Source organism: Molothrus ater, chromosome 3 (genome assembly GCF_012460135.2).
Source record: "Molothrus ater isolate BHLD 08-10-18 breed brown headed cowbird chromosome 3, BPBGC_Mater_1.1, whole genome shotgun sequence".
In the NCBI taxonomy this organism is placed as follows: domain Eukaryota; kingdom Metazoa; phylum Chordata; class Aves; order Passeriformes; family Icteridae; genus Molothrus; species Molothrus ater.
This window is the reverse complement of record NC_050480.2, coordinates 83,458,431-83,484,661: the sequence shown is the minus strand read 5'-3', so window position 1 is coordinate 83,484,661 and position 26,231 is coordinate 83,458,431. Positions and strand designations below refer to the sequence as shown.

Genomic DNA, 26,231 nt, shown 5'->3' with positions numbered 1-26,231 from the left:
TGAGATGTGTATTTTCTTCATTTCAGGAAGTTCTCTTTCCAGCTCTTTTTTTGCCAAGGATATTTCAAAACTGATCAAAGAAGAATAACTTGAAGGGTGTTAAATTAATCCAGTTCTCTGAATACAAAGTTAGATAGATACATATTTTTACCCAGCATTTGTCTTAGTACCTAAAAAGGCAATGATGAAATAAGCAGATAGCTTGAGCGTGCCAAAATTATCAAATAAGATTAATATCCCATATTAATTCCTATTAACAAAGTAGATATGAACTTATATTGCTGTTAATTATATCTTTCCCTTTCTTAGATTTTTCATTCCTCATTCCCAGTAGCAGTGATCCACAGCTTCAGTTCACATTCCAGTTTGCAAACATTGGTTAATAGGATATGAAATTGTGTCTCCTTCCTTAATTTAGCAGGTCATGGAGAAAAAAATCATACTTATTTTAAAAATGCAAGTATAAAGGATTTATAAACAGAGTTCATCCTGAGGGATTCACTACAAAATGACATTAGGATGGCAGTCTCACGAAACAAGTTAATCTTCTGTGCTGCAGACTGCAGAAAGCACTCTAGAAGGCACTTAATGCAACCTACCTCTTTTAACTGACTGCTTTGGAAGAACAGACATCCAGCCTGGGAGGACTCCTAAACATTTATGAAAGGGTACCTGGAAGCCAATGGCACAAACTTAGGTGTATGTTAAAAAAATTGCTCTTTGAATGATTTGTTGGTTGGTGCTAAATATGCTTTCCTTCTACTTCAAGGCCAAGTGCAAGATCCTGCACCTGGATCAGGGAAATTCCAAGCACAAGTACAGGCTGGGCAAAGAATGGCTTGAGAGCAGCCATGGGGAAGAGGATTTGGGGGTGTTGGATTAATGTGACCAAGCAACATCACTTGCAGCGCAGGGAGACAAAGGCATCCTGAGGTGCATCAAAAGCAGCATGGCCAGCAAGTTTTGAGATGTGGCTCTGCCCCCTTACTCTGCTCTTGTGAGATCCCACCTGGAGTCTGTGCCCAGCTCTAGGGCCCCAACATATGAAAGACATGGCCCTGCTGGAGTCAGTCCAAAGGAGGGACAATAAAATGATCAGGACTAGAAAAATCTCTCCTAGAAAGACAGGCTTTGACAGAGTAGGGGTTGTTCAGCCTGGAGAAGGCTCCAGAGAGATCTCAGAGCGCCTTCCAGTACCTCAAGGGAGCCTGCAAGAAAACTGCAAAGGAGCTTTTTACAAGGGCATGCAATGATAGAAAATAGGGGAATGGCCTTAAACTGAAGGAGGGTAGGTTTAAATTAGGTATTAGCAATACATTCTTCACGGTGAGGGTGGTGAGGCACTTGAACAGGTTGCCCAGAGGAGTTTGGCTGCCCCATCCCTGAAAGTGTTCAAAGACAGATTGGATGGAGCTTTGAGCAACCTGGTCTAGTGGATGGAATCCCTGCCTATAGCAGGGGTTTGGAACTAGATGATCTTTAAGGTCCCTTCCAACCCAAGCCATTCTGTGATTCTATGATTCCACTTTTGTTTTGTAGCATTTATAGCATGCAATGAATGCAATGCTACAGAAGGGTACCTCTGTCCATCAGAAGGTGAAGCTCTGCTACAAGAGGAAATTCTTCATGTCACAAAATATGCCAATTTAATCTAAGGTAATGTTCCAAACCTTAAGAAGGTAAAACAAGAAGTTAGCTGTAGAATTTTACTTTTTATATAGTAAATTCTTTTTTTATGCAATCAAAAGAGCAACTGTGACTAGAAATCTTGCAAATGAAACATTGTTTCCTTTGGCTGCCATAATTACGACCAGACTCTAAGGGATCTATAGGAAAAGATGCTGCCACTCTGAACTGGAAACTGCCAAGCTCAGGGCTGCTTAGGTTGTAACAGGCTTTAAATATGTGAAATGGCTTTTTAAAGGACAAAAGTAACTGACCAGAAAAACACATAGATGTTACATAGCAAAAACCCTTAGCATGAACTGATGCAAAGCAAGTACCCGGTAAGAATGTGAGCCACTGGAAACCTACAGAAAGAGAACACATTGCATGGGAGTGTGATGGCCACAGAGAAAACACCGATTGGATTGTTTTCAGAGGCTTATAAATACACCAATAATCTCTGTTTTACACTGTAATTTGATCAGCAGTATGGCTCCTAGTAAAGCCAGGAGGGTAATGTAGATTTTAAGTAAATGTAGCACCATTTAACATTTAGTATACCTAAAGCTACCAAAAGAATCCCACTGATGTAAAATCAGCTGGAACAGGCCCAGGTATTTTCAGCATTCCCAGAAGGAAATAAGGGGTTAGTCTGAAAAGCATGAAATCAGATATGCAGAAGGAGTGATCCAAAACACATCAAATACAATCTTCAGCTGCAAAATCTTAAAACAGCTTGTCCTTGTTCACATTTGTAAGAATCTGATGGCTGACATGAAACCAATTACAATAAGAGATTGATGTTTTGAATTTCTGGCTTAACTGTGGCCTTAATTTTGACATCAGATATGACAGAAGGAAATTGGGAAAATTAAAATACAAGACACACTAAAGGGAATACAAGGCTGAGAGTAAGTAATAGCCTGAGACAGGTTTTAGAAGGTAACAGCCAGACCTAGTTTCTACAAAAAATGAGAGGCACACAATGTTTGAGACAAATTAGACCCAGTAGTTAATTTTGACCCAAATTTCTGCAGTTGATAAAATATTACAGAATGGCACCTATTTAAGTGACTTGATACTTTAGTAATCAAAAATGTCTCCCAACCAGCTGGAACTGTCAATCTGTGACAATACTTTTGCATCCAGGTGCTTTATTTATTTCCATCAAGAGCATCATCTAAATTTATTGTGAGGCATAAACTCACATTTAGTTGGCATGAAATTAGAATCTAAAAAGATTTAAAACTCTTGGAGAAATTATTTGATTAGCATTTGCATATGGAAAATAAAATTAAAATGTCTGAAAGAAGAAAAAGCACTGCAATATTGTGAAAACAGAATGTTCAGAAACTCAGATCTTTGTTGTGAGACCATATATCTGGTTTGACAGAACAACAATTTTCATTTACAGGAATGATGTGAGAATTCAGGCTGCTAAAACCAGGTAACTAGCCCCCTTTTTATTTTCCTCCCAAACTATCTGTGTGGTACTGTGGTTAGCATTACTCAGATGCTTAGAGGGAGGCCACAGTAAGGTTAGGTTTAATTGCCTTGGACACTGTCAAACACAGTCCTCAGGCATTGAGCAGGTCAGATACTAATTGGCCACACATAGCACAGGAATAGCACAAGACTGGAGAAGGATACACAGGTGGAAAAGAAAGAAGGAGAAGAAACTCTTTGCTTCAAAATGTCTTAAACCATAAAGTTACTTTGATTATTGCTTTTTTGAATGGAATAAATTGTATTCAGTAGTCCAAGGAAACACTTCATATAGCCAGAATAGCCTTCCTGCTCATGTTACCACTGCAGACTGAGTCCTCAGGCTGGCCAAGCAAAGCAGCTCCTCAGTCTCCAGCAAGGCAGATCTTCCATATGGCATTCGGCTCCCCAGGCCCTGCCCAGGCTGCTTTCTGTGCTTGTAAGAGACCCTCCTGTATATAACAAATTCTGAAGCCAAAGGCTAGAAATAGACATATGAGCATGTTAGGAGTATTTGCCTCTTTCAGATTGTCAAATGGAACGTGAACCTTCTCAGGTAAAAGGCTCAAGAACCGCTGGAGAGAACTCCAAAGTGGTGCTACCTATAAGCTTTATAAAGGCAGATGCAAAGGCTCATCTTAGCAATGTGGATAGCAGAATTCCTCCGCACTCTGAAATTACCAGAGCTTTTATTTTTACTGTCAAAAACCAGACGCAGCTAAAGAATTACAGAATGGAAAGCAGATATAGAATATGTGGATATCAATCTAGCACAAGGATTACCACACATTAATTTATACACTCCTGACATTTAAGTAACTATTTGCATTTAATATTAGATGAAACTAACTAAAAATCTTTTCCGAAGAATGAAGCTTGCCATTTCTTTTTATTTATTTTTCTTACATTAGTTATGGCATGGGAAAAGCCCAAGAGGTTTTCTTTGTAGTATTTCTAATTCAATTAAGCACAAGAACCAATTAAAAAGTCAAATGATTTCCCATGAACTTTCAGACTGAAGTGTTGGATAAATTTAGATCCCCAATGAAAACTAATTTGATTTCAAAATGTTCTGGCCAAGTATTTAAAAAATGGATGCTTATAGGTAGGATGCTGTGTCTATGTTTTTAGGAAATAAAGAAGAAAGGTGCAACTTTCAAAGGTTGTCTGCATCTAAGTACCCTCAATAAATCAACATGAACAGGTGACATTTAGCTCCCTTCATATCAGACAATTCTTTAAAAATAAATTGCAAACATAAACAATTTTTTTGTCTTTCTTATGATCCTAGGCATAGGCTATGTGTAGAATTGACAGAAATGTATGCAGAATGGATTTAAGTCTTAAAATTTTATTTGATCTGTAAAAATCTGGCTTCAAAATTTAACACAGTTCCACAGTTCCACTGTGTGTGTGTGTGTGAGTGTGTGGGTGTGTGGGGGTGTGCGTACAGAAAGAGTGAAACAGAACACTTAATCAAGAAAGACCAGCCTAAGTTTTGTGAAAGGTTCAGTAAACAGGAGTGTTTGGCCTGATATGAGAAGGGAGATTGGGATTACATGTTTACTTGTTGCTGAAAACCTGGAGATATTAGCCATGATGGAACTTTACACCTGCACATAACAGAAATATTTTTAGGTCTGCAATGGCATCCAAGAAAAAAAAGTAACAAATGGAGGTGAAAAGTTTTCCAGTTATACCTATTACCAAAGTAACTTTTAAAATCATGAGTTAAAGCTAAAGTACTACTAAAGGAAAAGATTTTTTAAAATGTGTCATAAAGAATAGAATCTGAACACTGTCTATGGCCACATATTTAAAGTATCACAAACAAACATAAAGGAATAAAATTATGTAAGCTGCCAAAGGTATGTTAGGGATCACAGAATCACAGACTGGGTGAGGTAGGAAGGAACCACAGTGGGTCCTCTCTTCAGTCTGGAAAACAGCAGACAGAGGAGAGACCTCATTGGAGTCTATGACTTCCTCATGAGGGGAGGAGGAGGGGCAGACCCTGATCTCTTTCTGTGGTGACCAGTGACAGGACCCAAGGGAATGGCCTGAAGTTGTGTCAGAGGAAGTTAACGTTGAATATTAGAAAACTATTCTTCACCGAGAGGGTGGTTGGGCACTGGAACAGGCTCCCCAGGGAAGTGTTCACAGCAGCAAGCCTGACAGAGCTCAAGAAGCTTGAACAGAGTTTGGACAGTGCTCTTGGGCACTCTTGGGGATGGTGCTGTGCAGGGACAGGAGTTGTACACTGTCGCTATAGGACACAAAAGAACACACGCTCACACCGTTCTCAAGGTGAAAGAGAAAAAAGGGCCGTTTATTTTCTGACTCCAACATTTATAGTTTTCCAAAAGTGACAGTGGATTGGAGGGTGACAGTGGCACCTCTCCAATGCCACTGGTTAAACCAACAGTCCATCAACTCTCTCCTCCTCCATAAAGGAATGCAAAACAATGAGTTATTTACAGAAAGTGTGTGAGAAAATTCACTACAAGAATGTCAACATCAGAAGGCTTAGAAAATCTTAAAAACCCAGGGTGACATCACACGATGATCTTTGTGGGTCCCTTCCAACTAAACTGATTCTGTGATTCTGTGATCAGGTACAAGTTCCCTACTCAAGCAGGGTCATCCTAGAACATATTACACAGGATTCCACAGCCTCTCTGGGCAGTCTGATGCAGTGCTCAGTCACCCACACAGTAAAGAAGCTCTTCCTCATGTTCAGGTGGAACTCCTGTGCATCAGTTTCTGCCTCTTGTCCTATTGCTGGGCACCCCTGACCAGAGCCTGGAAACATCCTCTGACACCCTCCTTTCAGATAGTGACAGACATTGATGAGGTCCCATCTCAGTCATCTCTTCTGGAGGCTGAACAGGCCCAGCTCCTCAGTCTTTCCTCATAAAAGAGATGTTCCAGTCCCTTAATCATCTTTGTAGCCCTCCATGGGACCCACGCCAGGTGCTCCACATCTCTCTTGTCCTGAGGAGCCCAGAACTGGACACAGCACTCCAGATGTGCCTCACCAGGGCTGAGTAGAAGGACAGGATCACCTCCTGTGACCCGCTGGCAATGCTCTTCCCAGTGCACCCCAGGACACCTTCAGCCTTCTTGGCCACAAGGACACACCACTGGCTCGTGAGCAGCTTGTTGGCCACCAGGACCCCCAGGTCCTTCTCCACAGAGCTGCTTCCCAGCAGATCAGACCCCAGCCTGTGCTGGTGCATGGGGTTGTTCCTCCCCAGGTACAGGACACTGCACTTGCCTTTGCTGAATTTCACAGTTCTTCTCTGCTCATCTCTCCAACCCATCAAGGTCCTTCTGAAGGGCTGCACAGCCCTCTGGGTTCCACTCACACCTCATAGATTTGTGTTGTCAGTGATTTTGCTGAGGATGCATCTGCCCCTTCACCCAAGTTAGTAACAAAGAAGTTTAGGTAAACTAAAAGATTCTGAGCTCAGTATTGAAGCTTAGGGGACAACACTAGTGACAGGCCTCCAACTATACCCCATGCCACTCATTACAACCCTTTGGGATTTGCTGTTTAGCCAGTTCTCAATAAACTGAAAAAGACTTTCAAAACAATTTTTTTAAATCTCTGAAGCCATAAATACTATATTAGATAGTTAATTAAAGCGGATGCATTAATTAAAATGGATGTGGAAGAAAGAACTTCTGACAATAGTTACACAGTTTTTGTGTTGAATGCAGAGCACAGTCCTAACTATGACCCTTCAGGAATCACCTTGCTCAAAATAAAGCCCATGAGGACTGGCAGGAAACTGAGCTGCCATATATAAATATAATCACAAAATAAATATGGAAAGTACCTGTACTGTATGTATAGAAATTACTGCTGTCTGATTAACTGTTTCAACAATAAAAATAGTTGTTTTAAATCCCAAAGGTAACTGCTTATAAAACTGCTTATTGAACCTGCTCAACACACAGCAGCACTTCCCCTGTAATCTTTGCCCTTTACTAAGTATCCCCTTCAAGGAATCCCATGGTTCCATACCTGATTTTTTCTCTTCCATTACAGATTCCCACTGATTTGGTGCTGCAGACATTTATCCTCCCAACTCCCACTAACAGCTGGATACCAGGCACCTCATAATTCATTAAATACATTGTGCCAGAGGCACCATCTTCTTCACTACCTTTCTTCTGGATCTGGTCAGGCATCCTGTAGCAAAGGAACACAGACATACAGACATGGATTTTCATGGAAAACCTCTCTTACCAGATCACGTGTCTCATGGATGACTCTGTATCTCTAGGTTTTTGTTCCAAGACATACTGCAGAGAACCTGAGCTACAACCACTGTTCCTTACAGAGCTCTTAGTTTACAGAAATGTGCAGACTGCCTTTTACTGTAGAGTGTTTTTACTGAAAAAGTACTTTTGGAATTAGCCTAAGCCCACTGATGTGAACTGATCCAGCCTGTGTCAATGACATTTGGAATCAGGCAGTAGAGTTCTGTAGTGATTCAAGGTCTGTTTTTGACAACCAGTGACTTTCCTTGCATTAGGCTAATTTGCTGAATCTTTTCTACATTACATTCAAATGAAGTAAGATACATTCCAGTCATAAGATATCCTTTCCATTTAATATTTCCCCTTGCAGCTTGGATTTAGTAATTAATCAGTGATATCCTGCAGAGTCTACAGACTATCATGAACACTGAGATTAGACAATCCTCATTTTTCCCCAAATTCAGCTAAGAGAATCCAAGAAACTGAATTTACATAAACAATAGAAGGATTTTGCTGTGCAAGTTCATAAATTCTGACAGTTTCATGAAAGAAGACACTTGAGATGAGTTAAGAAGCTTTAACAACTCTACATAAAGGCAAGTTCACTGGCTGAAAAAGCAGCCAGCATTCTGGAAATGACTAATGAAGTATTACAGCAAAATTCTGCTGGTGGATGCTTCAGCTTATACTGTATAACTGAAGAGCAGCAACAGGAGGAGGAGTTATTCTTTGTGAATATGTGACAATATCTAGCTTCTGGGACTATCACACTATTATAAATCCTGTTCACTGAGTCCTGATGGTGGCTTATTTGGTGTTTTCTGGCTTAAGAAGCAATAGATACAGTCTGTCAAAGATAGGTGAGCACAGAACCTGCTTTCTCACCTGAAATTGGCAGATGCTACATCAGTCCTTCTAAAGGCACATATTGGCAGCATATATTTCCACTGCAGCTATATGAAGCTGCATAACTCTTTCCCACTAGCTGGAAAATATTTACTGAAAAATATGTGCAAGCAGTATGGATCTGTTTGATGGTGGTATCTATTTGAAGACAGATTTTTTCCAAATTATGAGGCAAAGCATATAAAGGATTTTCACTGAAAGTTTGTAAATGCTTTTTTTTATGGTTTCAGTCTCTTCAGTGTCATTTTGAGTTTGTTTATCAAAATGTATTTTGGCCCAGTCTGAAAGAAATCCAAAAACTTTTGCCAATGAGTAAAAATAAATAATGTAAAGTCTTCATCTACACTAGGCTTAGCCTTACCATTCTGATGGGATAACTTAAAGGTAAAGATTACCTGATAGTTTAGTGGATCATAACAGAGCAACTATAATTTGGTTGCTGGAAAGGTCACACATACTAAATTTCTGGTCCTCATAGAAGAAACAAGGACATTTTCAAGTGGGGAAAAGCTGAGACCGATGGAGCATAATTATCATCCTGGCATTAACTCCAAGTAAGAGGCAAATCCACCAGATTCAGCACTGGTAAGGGAACTAAACTGGTTCTAAAAAACTTCAAGTCACATTCTCACCTCTGCTCTGATTTGTTACATCAATTTTAAAGGCAGCACATGTATCTTACAATGAAGTGGATTTACAAATATAATGTCTTGGTTTGGAAAGACAGGAGTCTGTTAAGGAAGGCAGGAGCCTCCCCTGAAATGGAGAATGTTAACCCTCCCCACCCCTCCGAATTGCTATAAATTTTAAATTAAGGGGCTCTCAGGCAAAAATATGGGAGCAGGAAATAGCAGTACTTTAATAGGGAAGGAAAAAAAATAAAAGGATAAAATAAACAATGCAGTACACTAGATCAACCCTGACAGAGTCAGAACCCAACCTGACACCCTGTGGGTCAGGGTGTTGGTAGCAGTCCAATTGGAAATGTGGCTGCAGTCCTCCTGAAGTGTCAGGTGTGGTTCTGTTGGAGCAGGGGGTCCTGTAGAGAAGGATGTATTCTTCCTCTGAAAATGCAGTGGAAGAAGAGACAGCTGCTGTTCCTCTGGGGAATCCTGTGCAGAAAACTGTGCTGGTGTTTCAAAAACTTCTGGATTATATCTGGGTAGGAATGCTTGGCTCCCCCCTCTGGGCAGAGCATCTCACAATGGGATGTCATAGTTCTTGTCAGTCATGCAGTGACATTCAATAGTCTGTTTTCAGTAGATGTCCCCTCCCAAGGGAGGTGTGATTGTGGTCACTCAAAGAGGGAGATAAGGCACACTGCCCACTTGACAGAGGTAATCTGCCATACAGATGGTAATTGAAAACAGCGGGCATTGCAATTTTCAACATATACTCAAAACAAATTTGAAATCTGAGAATCATACTATCTCATAGTATGAGATACATAGTATAGTGCTATACATTACTATCTATCCTACAGAAATATCTTCTCTATCTTATTATTATAAATATACTCTATTTACTCTGTAGTTTACTTTGTGTTGCTCTTTAGAGATTAAACATTCAAAAAGTTTTAAATTGGAAGAAGCAGGAAGAATTGAAGCTCACCTGTGAACAAGAAATTTCTCTATCTTGTGGAGAGAGAGATCTGTGGAACAAGTTCCTACAGGAATCAAGGATAAGCCTCTGTGTTTTCTGAGGTATTATTCATGCATTTTACCAAACAAACTTTCAGAAGTGCTCAAATTCTCCAAAGGTGAGCCCAATAAGCTATCAAAGAAGCTGAACTGCTTAACTGTCACAGAGTTGTTTTCAAAAAAGTCTTTGTGTGCCTAACAATAAGAAAAATTAGAGACCAGAGCTAAAGTAGTTTCTAAAAAACTGCAATATCTAGAGTGATTTTTAAAACCAAGTAGGAAGTCACTTTTAACTGCCATACCTGTGGAAAAACACCTGTATTTACTAAGTAAAGAACTCAGACATGGTTTGAAGCAATTTTAAGAGCATTTATTAAGGAAAGAGACCATAAATTACAATTTAATAGAAATAAACTTTTTTTTCCCAGCATATCTAATTCTAAACTGTTTCCAATTTTTCCCTCAGGTAGAAAATTAATCCATATAGCAAGACAGAATTGAAATTATACATAAATTGGATTAGTTTTTGGGGCAACTTACTCAAAAATAAAACTCTCATAAATTGACTATCACCTACTGTTTACTTAAGAAATAAATGTAGGGGGAAGTTGTGCTCATATAAAGCATTTAATCTTTTTTGTTAGAATAGTATTGATCTAAAATCTCATTTTAATAAAATATGAAAAGTTAAAATATATTTTTCAGTGTAAATATATTACTGCCTCAACATTTTATTCTGTACAAATTTAGTTGTTACTTATGGCAACATAATTGGCTGGAAAGATGCCAGTTTTTCCTCCTATTGTTCCTTCCCACCAATCAAACTGGGAATTTGTTTTAGTTGTCACTGTGATTCTGTCTCCAGCTTTGAAAGTCAAGTCACCTGGCTGTTGTCCTTCAAATGAATAAAGTGCTGTCACTTCAACTGGATCACTCCCAGAGTTATCTGAAATTAAAGAAATTAAATAAAAAGGAAATTACTAAAAGGAAATTCCTAGTGTCAGCACACACACTAAATTCTTAAATAGAATATTCTTAAATGACAGTAGAAAAGGGTGACAAAACCACTAAAATAATCTATATGGACATATAAACCACTGATGAAAAATCCTCTCCATTTCCACTATAATCTTAGGTAAGTGAAATTTGAATTCCAGCCTATCAGTGCAGTCTATTTAATAAAATAATACTCTATAAAAAGTAAAGATCAGCCAGTTTTCTGTATGCCTCATATGGTCAGAGAAAGTGGGAACAAAGGTGGTGTGTTGAGGAAAGCACAAATGTTTCCTGAATGGCTGCTATCAGAGCCACTGCCCAGGTTTGAGTTTTGGTTTGTGTTCTCTGTGACAGCTTCTTCATGGAAAGTGCAAAACTCAAAGGAGAAAATTTGATTATTTAATCAAAACTCAGGATCTAGGATGGCAAAATACAAAATATCCACAGCATTTCCCTTCTTGTTCCATAGGTTTTGCAGTGTCTGGGATTTTGGTGTCTCTCAGATGTTAAACAAAACACACAAAATGTGCCAGTGGAAAGAACTGATTATGGTTTGATGTACTGGAAGTGACTTGGTTTGTATGGGGGTATTTTCGACCACATATACAAATGGCTTTTAGTCTCTTTGCACCAGTCTCTTATATAACTCTTTCAGTTCTCAGCTAGGGTTGGAATCATGCCATGAGGCTTCTAAACTAATTTTAAAACTATCAAAATCTTGCATACTATTATCCACCCTCCATTCCTATAGAAAATTTTAGCCGATATTTATTATTTAGCCAATGTTTAATACCACTGAATTTTAAATCTGAGTATCTTCAATTTAACAATACATGTTTTCTCTCAATTCCTTTAACTGTCTGAGATATAGGAGGTAGTTGCTTTAGATTAGTGTTGATTTAGAAAACACTTAAATCTCTTGCATGAGTGAATCTAAAAGTGAAAAATGGAAGGTGCAATGGAAGATTAGTTAAGAGGAAGTAATGTTTGCACAGTCAGATAGAGAGATTTCAGGGTGTGTTGCTCATATGGACCTGATGGCTGCATAAATGCTCAAGCATGCTAGATTAAAGGCTTTTAGAATTAGCTGCACCTTCTTGCTGTCAAAACTGTTGCAAAAGGGGAAACCCAACCTCTCACTAGTTTACATACTGCCAGCAGAGAGCTAGAAAGTGCGGTGAGAGAAGCATTGACACAACTTTTTTTGTTGTTTTTTTGCAGTCTGTCTTCAGCAACTGATACCCACAGATTTTTTTTCTTCTGGTTGCTTTTATCATTTCAAAAGGAAGAGGAGAAATTTTTTCCCTAAGGCTCACAAACACAAACTCTGTAGCCAAAGAGGACAGAGAAGAACAATGGTCCACAAATGTATGCGCAAAGAGCACAGGGTTTTTCCCCCCACATCTGTCAACATGTATGTTCATTCTACAGGTGAGTGCTTTCTCTTCATGATCTGCACTCTTAGCAATCACCAAAGACTAATAGAAAATTATTTAGCCACGAGCTGGGAGAGATTTGATTGCAGAGAAGTCAAGTGCAATCTTTCTTGATCACACAGTATCTCTCTCCTGATATCTACAATCATGATCTAAAGTCATACAACACTGTTTCTTTTACTGTGAAAATAAAACCAAATTTATCAGGTTCATATCTCCACCAGTTACTCCTACCAAAAAGACAGATTACAGCTTTTCTAAATATATCTTTTACTGTCACATCTGAAACCCTGACGGACTGAATATTCAGCAATTACACAATTTTCCATCAAAAATTCAAGCAGTTGATGCAGTTGGGATGATATGATGTGCTCTCATGCACAGTTTAGTTTGAAGCTAGATATTTTGATTGAGGAAATCATAGAAAAAGTATGAAATAAAACATCAACTTTTTACTCCTAGCACTAACTGAAGAATAGTCAGAAAATACTGTGGCCCAGAACTCTTTAGGTGCTGTGGCATGAAAACAGTTATGACTCAGTTCCATATAAAAAGGAAGAAGGGGTGTATTTTACCCCTGTGCCACATTCAGGTAGCACACATGGGTTAAGTGCATTTATATGCTACAATGAAGACAAAAATTTCCTATGCTTTGAGTTCTTAAATCTATGTGATTTTATCATGTAAATGAATAATCACTCAAAGAGAATTGGAGATACTATATACTTAAAACTGCCCAAAATATATATGGAAAAAGTAGATGTTTGATAGAGCAAAAGAAAAGACTGAAAGTGCTAAAATTGAGGTGAGATCTTATTCTCAAAAAGAAAAAGAGCTGTCAAGACCACTATGATATGCTGGACTCACAGCAATGGTAAGTGGCTGAACCTGCACTAAGACTATAATTCCTCTTATACAAACTGCTGAGTATTCTGAAATTGGCTCTGTAAAAGTAGGAGGAAAAATGAAAGGAAACGTGACAGAAATTGAAGCTTGAGAAGGTGAAAAAACATCCCTATGTGAGATATTAAAGGGTAGCAGTGTATTCAATGCACCACAACCATGCCTCCAATTACTGTTTGCCCTGTCATATGAACAAAACTGTTTTATGTGTTTCTCTTCTCATTTTTTGTCCCTATACATGTGCATCTTTCCAAACACAGAGAAAACTCAAAGCACTACAGCTGAATATGAACACTCAGTTCTATGTCCTTGCCCCATTAGCTACCTGCAATCATTTAAAAGCATTTTTCAGCTTTATTCCTGTCAGCTCTTTCATAACCATTTCTGCTTAATTTTCCCTAGCAGCCTTTTCTCATACTATAGCTTTGTTTCATTTTACTTTTCATAAAGATTTAAATTCTGTAGTTTTGTAGCACAATGCAGACAGAATGCATATTTCTTGCCTCAAGAGTTCAGCATCTCATGCTTCATATTTATATGGATCATCCTAACAATAAGGTACCTTAAATGAATGCACTGTTACAAAATCCCCCACACAGATTATAAGGAGGATCTATTCTGTGTTCTCATTTTCCAATTTCAGTTTTGCACAGAAGGGTTTTAAATAAAATTGTTATATTCCACATGAAGATCCCTGAATGCATAGACAGAAATGACATTTGCAGCTCACACAAGATGGTGCTACAGTGCTACATACAGCATATGATACTAAGATCATTGAGATTCATGAGTATGCACACTGCAAGAAATACAAACTACATTGTGGAAAATCCTTATTTTTTATTGCTATTTGAATACACACTTCCAGAAACACAGTGGTCAAAACAGAAAATATAGAAATTTTGGTTGAAGGCAAATTAGTAGCTAGCATATATATTCAATACTCCAGCACACACAGGTATGGCATGTGTTTGATGACAAACTTCTCTGACCACAATATTCTTCCAGTTTATTTATCTGTACATACCATAATGATTTGCAGATTTTGTGAAGGACCACTGCTACAGATAAAAGACTTGGTGGGGTTTAAAGTAGAGTGAATTTATGGCCTCTTGGGTGTTCTACATTACAGCCCCAGAGTGAATGAAAGAGCAACAAAACTATTTTTAATTATGGCCCATCTATTGGGTAATAAAAGCATTTTCTATGAAGTTGGTATGGAACAGATACATTGCCTACTCTTCTGTGACTCAGTTAAGAGTGCCAGTTTTTGACTACAAATCCAGCTGGCACAGACTGGCCACATACATACCATAAACACTGACCAGAGAGATGAGCCACATGCAAACTGCCTACTGGTTTCTTAGTGGAATAACAACTAAACTACATCTTGGAATTATTTGGGAAAGTGCAAGGTGAGAATAATGTCAAGGCAGTTTCTAACAACACAACCACATAAGTAAATGAGTTACAGTGCTTGGGGCCATGCCTTCACACCAGTAGCTATGGAAGCCACTAGTTTCACATTCTAATGTGAGCTTATAAAATATTAGTAAAGCCATAGGCTGTTTACAAGACTGGATTTTAGAGAAGAAGCCATTTGTAATAATTTTGGCTTAAGCTTATGATACTTTCAAAATCCAGCTCTAAGTTGGAATACAGAATAGTTGGAACACAGTTCAGCTGTGGGCCCCAAATTTAATTTTACTGGCATAGATACATATACCCCCCAGCCATCAGCCTGATGCTGAATATCTTGTAGAAGATGTGCTGCTTTTGGCCATGGAGACAGCAATAAAACCGAAATAAGTTTCATGTACTTGAGGTTAGTGGTGAGATTGCTAAGCATCCACTTTGCAAATTTTACTAATTGTCAGTAATTTGAGTGTAATTTGTCAGTAATTTCACTCTCTGCCCCCTCAGTGGGATGTGAAAAAGAACAGGAGGCTAAAAGTAAGAAAACTCATGGACTCATGGGTTGGGATAAGAACATTAAAATAATGAAAATAAAATATTATTTTTAAATTAAAATGTAAGGAGAAGGAAAATAACAAGAAGAGAGAGAAATAAAACCCAAGATAAGCAGGCAATGCAAAGAACAGCAATTGCTCACCACTAACCAAATTATGCTCAGCCTGTTCCCAAGCAGTGGCCCCCTAGGCAGCTTTCCCCCAGGTTTATATACTGAGTATGACCCTGTGGGGTATCCCTTTACCCAGCTGGGGTCAGCTGTCCAAGCTGTAATAGAATTCTTATTGCTTAAATGGAGGCCGAGCAAACTAAGCAACCACACGGACCCTGTTTGTGCAGAAGTAAGATAAAACCAACAAACAGACCTAATGATGGAAAACAACTAACAGATTGGGCAGATGCAAAAATCTGTGCTTTGGAAAACAAACATATCAAGTATCAGAAAGGCTTAGTATACTAGTACACTGTTCAGAGGCATTGATAGGATCAGGTATTGCTCATAGGTTTAATATGAGAGATGTTACTAACAGTGAACAGACAAATATTAGTTCTTTACCCATTATGGGCTTTTTCTTGGAAAGGGTTAGTACTGAGTTTATAATCAGAGTTAGAAAAGAATCCAAAGTAGGATAAAGAACTATGTCAATTACTGGGCCCATGGCAAATCTGAGTAAAAAACAGTAGTTGGAGCCATTAACAATGAAGACTTAACAGGAAATTTTAATGTCAACCTTAGAAAATAGTCTAAACACCACCACCTGCTAAGATACCACTGTGAGTGTAAATACTGTGTGTGTACATTTATTGGTTACATGCCTGAAGGATGTTTGACCCAAATATCATATTAAAAAGGAAGACTATTATCAGGCCTCAACCAAACACGTTAAAGTGGAAGACAACCATTAGCTTAATTCAACAGCTATAGATGAGCCCATGCAAATAAGGCAAACTGTATCATAAACTGCATGAGGCAAAGTACTGACAACAGATCAAAGGAGGTGATCTCCTTTACTCAGCACTGGCATGGCCACACCTGGAGTGCAGTCCAGTTCTGAGCTTCTCAGTACAAGAGAAACATGGGCATGCAGGAGACAATCCAGCAAAGGGCCATATGGAAACTGCCATTGGGGCATCTCTCCTATGCAGAAAGGCTGAGAGAGCCCAGGGAAGAAAAGGCTTATCAGTGTCTATAGATATCTAAAGGGACAGTAAAAACAGGGTGGAGCCAGGCTCTTGCCAGTGATGCCCAGTGACACAGGCAATGGGCATGTACTGAAACACACTGAACAGATTTCCTAGAGAGGTGATAGAGTTTTCGTCTTTGGAGGTATTCAAAAGATATGTACCCAATCCTGCTTGAGCAAGGGGGTTGGACTAGATAATATCTAGAGGCCTTTTTCAACCTCATCCATTCTGCAATTTGGTGAAAAACTTCAAAGAGACTTTTGAAATAAAGTTACCTGAAAGTATAAAAGCAGCACGAAAATTTGTAATTGTAGGGTGTTTGGACTGGAACAGCTGTAATCAAAACCCAATTTTATACTAATGGAACTCACACTGTCAACATCATCTGATGGTCAGGCCAGACAGAGTAGACTTCTTAACAGACACTGACTAGCCTGTATCCAGCTAGGGGAGTGCCAGCATGGAGCACACCTAGTAGGGACCCCCATTTCTCTGAGAATGTGACCTCCTGGTAAGGCCTACTTGTCAACATTTGGATCAGTGTGTTGTAAGGAGCTGCACTGGCACACAAACAAGTTTAGCCTAGGACTGACAGAGCAACTCTTAGATCGGAGTTTAGTAAAATAAAGGGCTGAAGAGAAAGATTTATTGGTGGATGAGCAATATGAGAAATGAGATGAGGCAGTAAATTACAAGAGTAAGTATTATCTTACAGGTATGTCAGCATTTGCTGTGTTCCTCAACTGACAGAGCTAGATGTAAAAACTAAAAGGTAACACTGGCTCTTTGCAGGACAAATGAGAAGGAGAGACTAAAGATCTAAATTTCTAAAGATCTGCATTTCTTGAGAAATGCAGCAGCATTGGGCCCTGATGATGACTAAGGCAGGCAGAGAAATGGTTAAAGTTCAACTTTGAAGTAGGTAGGTGAACCACTAAGTTAAATCTGTGATACTAACAAGATTGAGATGAAAGCTAGATCTGTCAGAGGTTCTGTCTGAGCTCAAAGACATACTTAACATGAGAGCCAGTGGGGGAATGTAAAAGATGGACAAAATGATAGGGCAGGAAATTAACTTTGAAGCAAGAACTGAATCGAGAGCAAAGAAATATTGAATTTGCAAAGGTCAGAGAAAAGGATGTTGCAACAATTGAATCATAACAGGACGAAAACATGGACGAAAGCAGAGACAGAAAGAAAAGGTTGCATCTTTAAAGTAGTACCCAGAGAACAACTATAGGTCTCATTGCTCCTTTAGTGAAAGTGAGAACTTCTAAAAAAATTCAAGTTGAAGAACACATGAGCTCTGCAGTGATTGCTAAGATGAAGTTTAAGATTCTATTTGACAATTTTTATCTTGAATTCTTAATTAGTTAACAAAAGAATATCTAAGTAAAGGAGAAACAGAAATAGTTATTTGCAGAAAATATTATCTAGCAAATTAAAAGCAACAAAGAACAGCTAGCTGGGAAAACTTAGCAGAAAAATAGAGGGCTGAATAAGGAAGACTTCTCAGTGAGACACCCAAAATATAAATGTAAAGGTGATTACAGACATAGCCCAGCAATAGAATTCAGGGATCTCAAGTATTACCAAAGAAAACAGAAGGTGAATATTAATCTAACAGGTTACATACAAAAGGATGGAATGCAATTTTTAATACGTGGTTGTACACAGGTCAGCAGAGACTTGGAAGAAACAGTTACATTTATGTCACTGAATGGCTCCTTTTCATGTTATTGAACTTGATGTCTCCAAATGAGAGTCCAGGTTCCAGTGCCAAATCACATTGGCATAAATTAGCAAAGACTAATTTATCAGCATAGATAGAGCCAATGGCTTGAACAGGGAGCAAGGGAAACTCTTATAAAGAAGGTGAAGCTTCTGAAGAAGTCCAAAACAAGAAAAAAGATTAGATAACAGCAATATGATCAGCCTTGGACTTCATAAGATGAAGGATGAGATGATATTACTGCAAAGAGATATTGTGAGCTTGAGGAGGGTTAAAAAGAAGCAACTAGATCAGATGGATACCTGGGACAGACAGAGAGAGAGAGAGGGGAGATAAAGCAATGAGAATCTTCTGCATGGGGGAGAGCTCTCAAGCTTAGAGAAGATATGAACTGAGTAAAGTCATCTTATCTGCATCAGTGTCCTCCTGAAAGACAAACAGTATGAACTGGTAAAAGGGGACAGACACTGGCTAGGACCTGAAGCACGGTCTAGTAATGCAAGGCCTCCATACAGGTGAGACCAGCAGCTCATAACTGAATGAAGCACATTCTCTCAGAACTAGGTCAGTCTGATATGTGGCCAGACAATAAACTGCCTTTTTTGCCACTTCTCTTTTTACCCCATTAGTCATCTGGGAAAGTTATTTCACAGCTGTATTCCCTTGGTTGCCAAGATAACTTTCTTAATGTCTAGCTCCAAGTAATTCAGTACTGGCATACTTTTTTTTTTCTTTTTTTTCTTTTTGTTCAATATTGGCCTTTGGTTGAAACCCTTCTTGACAATTATATGCTTGACTTATACTTTTATAGTCCAAACCCATTTTTTCACACCTTCAGACTGTTACACTAAAAATAAGATAGTTACCATCTTATTATCTTACATCTCAGAGACTCTTTACTCCACTCATTCACTTACTGAACTTCTCCACATCTATTCAGATTAACCTATTCTTGCAAATGAATAAACAGAATATTATCATTAGGTAAAAGGCCTGTAGTAACTGACCTTTCACATTACCATTAAACAAAGAGTTCTTTAAATGGGAGGGTGAAGGAACAGAAGGAACAGAGAACTTACTTTTTGGAGATCATGGGGTTTTCATATGAATGTGAAAATTGTAATTAAAAAAAATTTGTGATGAATCTGCACATGAGACTGTCGAACAGTTTCTTCTAATGAGGAGATAACCATGAATGAAGAAATCAGCAAATGAAAAATGGAAGGGAAAGGAGAGCAGAGAACACTGCAGGAACTGGAAGCCACAGAAAGGTGAAGTACAAGAACAGGAGAAGTATTAGTGATGTAGCAGAGCCACTCTTGTAGGTGAAGGTTGAGCTGAGAGTAAAATATGTGATAAAGCTAGACAACACAGAGCTAAGGGGTCAAATCCATTGAGAAGAATCTTAATGCAGTTACAGAAACTAATAACAAAGATCAAGAAATTAAGGGAATGTGTACATAACTTAAAGAAACTTAAATATATATAGATATTTTGAAAATTAATGGATGTATTCTAAATCCCAGAACCCTAAACCCAGAGCCAAAGTAGAACTCAACATAATACAGTACTGAATACAGGTAATACTCACTAGTTTGACAGTCATCAATTGAACAAAAAGTCATTGGTTCCATAAACTGCTTTAATATTAGTGGGTTTTCAAAGTAGAGAAGTCTATTTGTACAATAATGGAACCTACTTTGAGGTAACAAAAAGGAAAAAAAAAAAAAACAAAACAAAAAAAAGCAGCTAGCAAACAGAAGACTAGAGGGATGCAAAGTTAAGAGGGAAGATAAAGATGACTTTGTGATTAGTGCCTTGATCTGTTTCCTGGCCATAAGAAATACTAGTACATGATGTAAATGGTGCAGCTGTTTCAAAGACACTAAGGAAACAAGCCTAAAACTGACCTGTCGATATTAATTTAGAATATACTTCAGTACAGCATTAATCAGGTTGAAGTCAAAGACCAGTGATACAGAGAGAGAAACTGGACTGAAACTACCAAAGCCTCAGTGACACAGTACCTTTTTCAAGAATGAGACAAATCCAACATCTTGGCTGCATATGATCAGTCATACTAGGGAGTATCTACCTTTTACTGTATCTAAACTTACCCCCTTGGTTTTCTTTATATTTGAAGTCTATTTCTGAACTATTATGTAGAAGAGCAGCTAAAAATGAGATTTGATTTCTTAGGTGACTTGCATCAGGGACAGTCAAAGAAACATTGGAAGGGGAAGTGTGAAGGAGGTGTGGCAGAAAGATGTAAGGCTTAGTGCTGGGTTTTAAAGGAAACCACTAATTATTCTAACATATCTGTTTCCTGAAAGCTTTTCAGTCCTTTAATGCTAAGGATAGCACACCTTATCTCACTATGACATTTTGTAATTGCTTTAAAAAATTTTAAAACAGGAAAGAATACTAGTTTTAAATTCAAAATATGTGAATTATAGTAGTCATGATCATCATAAATCTGATAAGCCACACTCTGAGTTATAACATAGAAAAAACGGAAGATACTTTGTGGATATTCTAAAACCAATCTACATCTGTTGATAATCTGAAAGCAAAGTTGTGTCAGTATCTGAAAGAATACATGCATGCAACTGAACTTCTCTCCTTAGAAACAAAGCAATGGAAACAATTTCATTAACGTTATAACAGTCAAATTTTCACAGAATAACTCTGAAAACACTGAAAAAGATACTCTCATATGTAAAGAAATATAAGTTAAAAAGTACAGAATTGTACATTTATTACTGCATGCACATATAAAAAATTAATCTCTTTTACAACTAATTTTTCCACTTATGACTTTAGAAAGCAATCAAAATGATGAAAACTGCAACTGAAAATAGTATTCTGTTATTTACATAGAAAATACATAGTTTGAAATGGGTGTGACTACCATTTTGAATATCTTCTCAAATTTAAAAACCTTTGGCATATATTACAGAATACTTTTATGAAAAAGGACTGGGTCATTTACTTCCTGGAATGTGAACAAAGAAAGAAAAATTCCAAAGTCATGAAACATTTAAACAGTACTACCTAAAAATGTCCCTTTATGACCACATACAATGATGAGAACATGACAAAGGCAGTATCTCATTCCATATGACTTTTCGAAAATTGGCATCTTGGAGATTAAGACATCATGAAGTATAGCTCACTGAATATGTATACTTTTTAATATTTTATGATTGAAGAAGTTTAATGCAAATAATAGTCCATGTGCTGATGATGTCTGAATTGCAAGGCTTTACATGTGTAAGTGGTTTCCAACAAATTTAGGTAATGTCAGCTTTGGCTCAAAGTTGCACCTCAGAGCCACAAAGGTGATGTTGAATTCACATTCACAGATAGGATGAACAAAAGTTAAGTCAAATTACTGCATTATCTAAGTTACAGGGTCATGATAAGCAGAAACAAAACACATTACAATGTTGACATTCACTTATTGGGCCCTTATTGGGAAATGTTCATTCTGAGGCTTTATCTTTCACTATGTCTAAAGGCCTGAATAGGCCTAAAAGAGCAGCATCTTGGGAAAGTGGCAAATGATCTGTTTAAAAACTTATGAAGGAAATGAAGTAAAGAAAGTCAGAGAAAGGATGAAAGAAAGTGCCATACAAATTACTACACAGAGAATAGAGGTCAGTAAATTAAAAGATTTTATGGCTTTCTTCTATTGTGACATGACAAAGCATCAGCCAGAGAGGACTGGGGAAAACGGACTAAAGAAGAACCATATAGTCGTGTATTATACACTGTGACCCTGCAGATATTAACTTTTCAACTCCTATATGGCAACAAAATATTATGCATTCTAATGGCTACTTAGAAAAAGTCTTCAGTCTCCCATTTAGAAAGTCTTAGAAAAAGTCTTCAGTCTCCCATTTAGAAAGAAAAATAGTAGCCTAACTGTACCCTAAATACTAAAAGTCATAAAAATAATTTCAGTTCTTGAATCACACCAGTATACAGATGAGCTCCTTTCTCTACCCAATGTGCTCATTTTCCATATTCTTAGCTCTCACCTCTCAGCTTTTAGCTTAAGAAAAAAAGGGGTTTATTTCAGCTTCTAGAGCAGAACAGATGTATACTTACTTACAAATTTAATTTTAGTTGTTTCCGGACAAATAACAAATCAAGTGTTTGTTCAACCAAGTCTTAAAAATGAAATCTCAAATGTCCTATTCACATTAAACTACTAATTTCCTTAATGGCCTTTTATTTGTTTTTTAAATGTAGACTCACCTCAAAAAACCCTCTGCATATACAAAACAACAACCTCAGATCTCACTGAACAGATGTTTGGGAAGGCCTAAATATGCACAGTAGATTTGACATTTTATATCTACAGGTACTAATCTGCTATAATCAGATATATTCTGTACAGATACCTCAAGTATGTCATATGCCACCATTGATCCAAATAATCTCCAATAATGCTCATCTGATCAAAAGTCAGGAGACATGATATTCAGCAAATCACTCGCAGAACAAATAATATCTTGCTTAGCTGTTTCTTTGCCAATAATTCTGGCTTGTTTTGGGCACGTAAACAAAATCACCTGTCTCTTTCTACTTTCTGAATAAAAGCTTATAAGACACTCAAGTATTTAAATTCAGTATTGAAGCCTGCAAGTAATCAGTTGTTCATGACTAAGAAAATGAGGGTGGTTTTTTTTGCATTAAGTGAGCTTCACTGTCACTGGGGTAAAACCACTCTTTAAATGCCCCACAAATGCCTATTTGTGCCCAGTTAAACAAACCTGATCTGAGGAAGGATAGGAGGCATAAGTTGCATTACTCTATTCTACATTTGCTTATAGGCAAAGAATTGGTCTATACCTAGAACACCTGCAGGCTGTTTTGTTACAGCAGCTATGGATTTAAGGCAATTTCAAAATCAAAGAATGGCTTGGCTTGGAAGGGACCTGAAATCCAGATAAATAGCATCTGTAACTCTTCCCTTGTCCACTCCATCATGGAAGTTGATTGAGTTGGCCAGGCAGGACTTGCCTCTGGTGAAGCTGTGCTGGCTGTCTCCAATCACCCCCCTGACTCCCTGTACTTTAGTATAGCTTGTAGGAGGATCTGTTCCATGACTTTCCCAGGCTCAGAGGTGAAGCTTGCAGTGTAGTTCCTGGGGCACTCCTTTCCAGTCTTTTTAAAAAGGTGTACAATGTTTTCCTTTTTCCAGTAACCTAGAAAATGTATTCAAGGTACATCGATAATATCAAGGAAGGCCTGTATCATTCCAGGAACTACTCTCTTTAATATGTTTCAGTACTAAATGTACACCCAAGTTCTTGAAAGGAAAGCAAAACGAGATGTTAAGGACTCTTCCACTTCCATGAGGACTGCCTCAGCAGACCCTATTTTCTGATTTAGTTGCAGTACTAAATGTTATATTTTACTTTAGCTGGGTACTTTGTCCAGGTTTCCAGTGTTACAAAGCCCTCCACTTGATTTTCAGAATAACTTAATAACTACATTCTCCATTAACAAGGAAACAGTGGCTGAAAAAAACTATTCAAGGCAAGGTTAGCCACAGAAGTTCCATATAAGGTACAAGACCCTCAATTTTGCAGCAACGCCTCAACAGATAAGAAGTTCATCATCAGCTGCAAATCTGTATGCACGGAATGAAGATATTATACACACACTGTTGTAAGAGACTCACAAAACCCAGGAGAAGAATTATGTATTTTTGACCTCTTCTATATAAGCTAGAAATGGATCATTTCAAAGCAGATTCCATATTGCCAACTTGAGTTGTTACTGAACAGTGTCATGTCTAGCAAACAAAACTGGTGAGTGAAACAGACCTGACTATATTTAAAGTTTAAGTCACTGTGCAAATTTAGCTCATTCAGTATGAGACGTATTTCGCTGGTTTTGAGTTTCTGGCCTACTGGGGAACATGCTGGCTCATCATCTTCATCTGCTGATGGAATGCTTTCTATCTTTGTTTCAGCACACTCAGCTTTTGCATTAAAGAAGTGCCTTTTTTGTTAAGCATCTGTGGATGTATTTGATATTTAGGATATAAAAAAATCCCTACCTCCTGCTTGCAAGATTCAATTCCATAGCAGTACTTTTGCTGATTACTTTTTGTATTTTTCTGACATTTCAAAAAACAATTAGATTTTAATTCAAAGTGAAAAGGTCAAATAAACCATATCAATGTCAAGGGCTTTATCATGCTCAACATGACATTAATGCAAATAATGCCTGTGCTGAAATCATACTGCAAAAGCTGAGATGCAATCCTAAGCATAGCCTTCATATTCTGAAAAGCAAAGTACAGTCACCAGAATTGAGCTCTGTTTTATTCAGGTCAAACTGATGATTTAGGAATGATCTGGGACTCCTATGTTGACAAGCTTCTCCATGTTTCCTCTACACATACCGAGTTAGCATCTCAGTCTCAATACACTGTCTCTGCATTTTGGTCAGCTTCAAAATTTCTGCCAAGGGTATTATTGGCACATAACCTGGTTCACTTGATAGAAGTCTTAGCTTTTACAAAGGTCTGGGAAACAATCTACAGCCTCTAGAAAAAAACCAAAGAGTAGTAAATGTATTCTATACAGTTTCTGCCAGTTTCTTAGGGTAACGCTCTGTGAAATACTGATTGACTGATTGAATTTTTTTTCTTCTTTTTTTTTTTTTTTTTTTTTTTTTTTTTTGCTTTGCATGGAGAGATTCTTCTCTGCACTGGCTAGAAAAATGGTTAAAATAATAAAATTATATGAGACAAGGACTATCTCATATGGAAACATACTAAATAATAATACTGTACAAGGCCTCATTTGAAGGTCTGTACAAACAATCCATATCATCAGTGTTTAAAACTGGTTGAAAACAAAGTGGACCAAGAATAGAAAGCCTGTTTTCAAGGCAAAATGAAAATGAGCCTTGCAGAATAAAACAAATTAAAGATGTTACTACCCCTTGCAAAGGAATCAGACAGGAAAGAAATTTTGCTATAGAACTAGAAAGTATGAGAAAAAAATAATTAATCTTGATAAGAAAAAATATAGATGAAAACAAGGTGTCTCAAGTCATTGTGAAAGATCCAGAAACTGCACTCTGTAAAGGGAACAAGTTAGTATCTCTTGTTTTAATACAAAGTCTAGCACTTTCATGATAACATTTATATTTTATATGAACACCTGCAATATATAGAAAACTCTTGTTAACTTTAGCTGCACTAAGGGACATAGGGGCTGTTGAAATTGATGCTAGGATTTCTTCTTTCCACAATTACTTATTCTCATTGCTTTTATGTTCCTTCAGCAGCAGTACAGCCATTATTAATTCTACTTACACCATAGGCTTCATCAACTTATAATTTCAAAAGGTATTCAATCAATGTTCCCTTCCCGTGCCAAATGGTGACTCAAGCAATTCCACTTACAGTATCCCATGGCACAATCCTGTAATCATCTGACTACAGTTTAAACTGGTAGGCAAAAGGTAAATCACCCCATTCATTACAGAACAGCTTCAGCAACAGCTAGAAATGACACAGAACCACAAACTAGAGCCTAATCTGATCAGTGCAAACTCTGCAACCTGCAACATCCACCATCACATGGATGAAGCATCTTGGACAGTCATTATATCAGCCAATACCAGCCATGGAGTGCTGATATTACACTTCCCAGCAAAGCACAACCAAACTTTGCAGAATACTCACTACATCAGCCTAGTCAATTATGATAAAGTTCTTGAAATGAAAAAGCAAACAGTACCACAATTTTCAGTTCAAATTTAAGTGTGGTACTAACAGTATTCTTCATACATATACTTTGAAGTCAAGTGAAATATTGGCTGTATAGATGCTTTTTAAAAAGAACTAACAGTAATCACATCCCTTGGTTCAAGCATGAGGAAATTCAGCCTTGCAGATGGGATTCGACCACTGGCTCAAATTTGCCAACATACAATATATGTGAAGGCAGATTTTTCCCTCAACAGTATCTCCAAACTTACTCTGCTGTCTCAACTCAGATTCTGTCTTAT

General features: G+C 37.8%; 1 protein-coding gene across 5 annotated transcripts in view; it reads right to left on the bottom strand.

The window, feature by feature from the left end:
• Positions 1 to 10,313: 10,313 nt before the first annotated feature.
• Positions 10,314 to 26,231, bottom strand: part of SH3YL1 (SH3 and SYLF domain containing 1) — a 44,274-nt gene continuing 28,356 nt past the window's right edge. For all 5 annotated transcript variants that reach the window (XM_054514156.1, XM_036379725.2, XM_036379726.2 and 2 more), the window contains one exon: positions 10,314 to 10,911. In XM_054514156.1, coding sequence (XP_054370131.1) covers positions 10,712 to 10,911 — 200 coding nt within the window. In that variant the 3' untranslated portion in view covers positions 10,314 to 10,711. The remainder of the gene's footprint in view (positions 10,912 to 26,231) is intronic.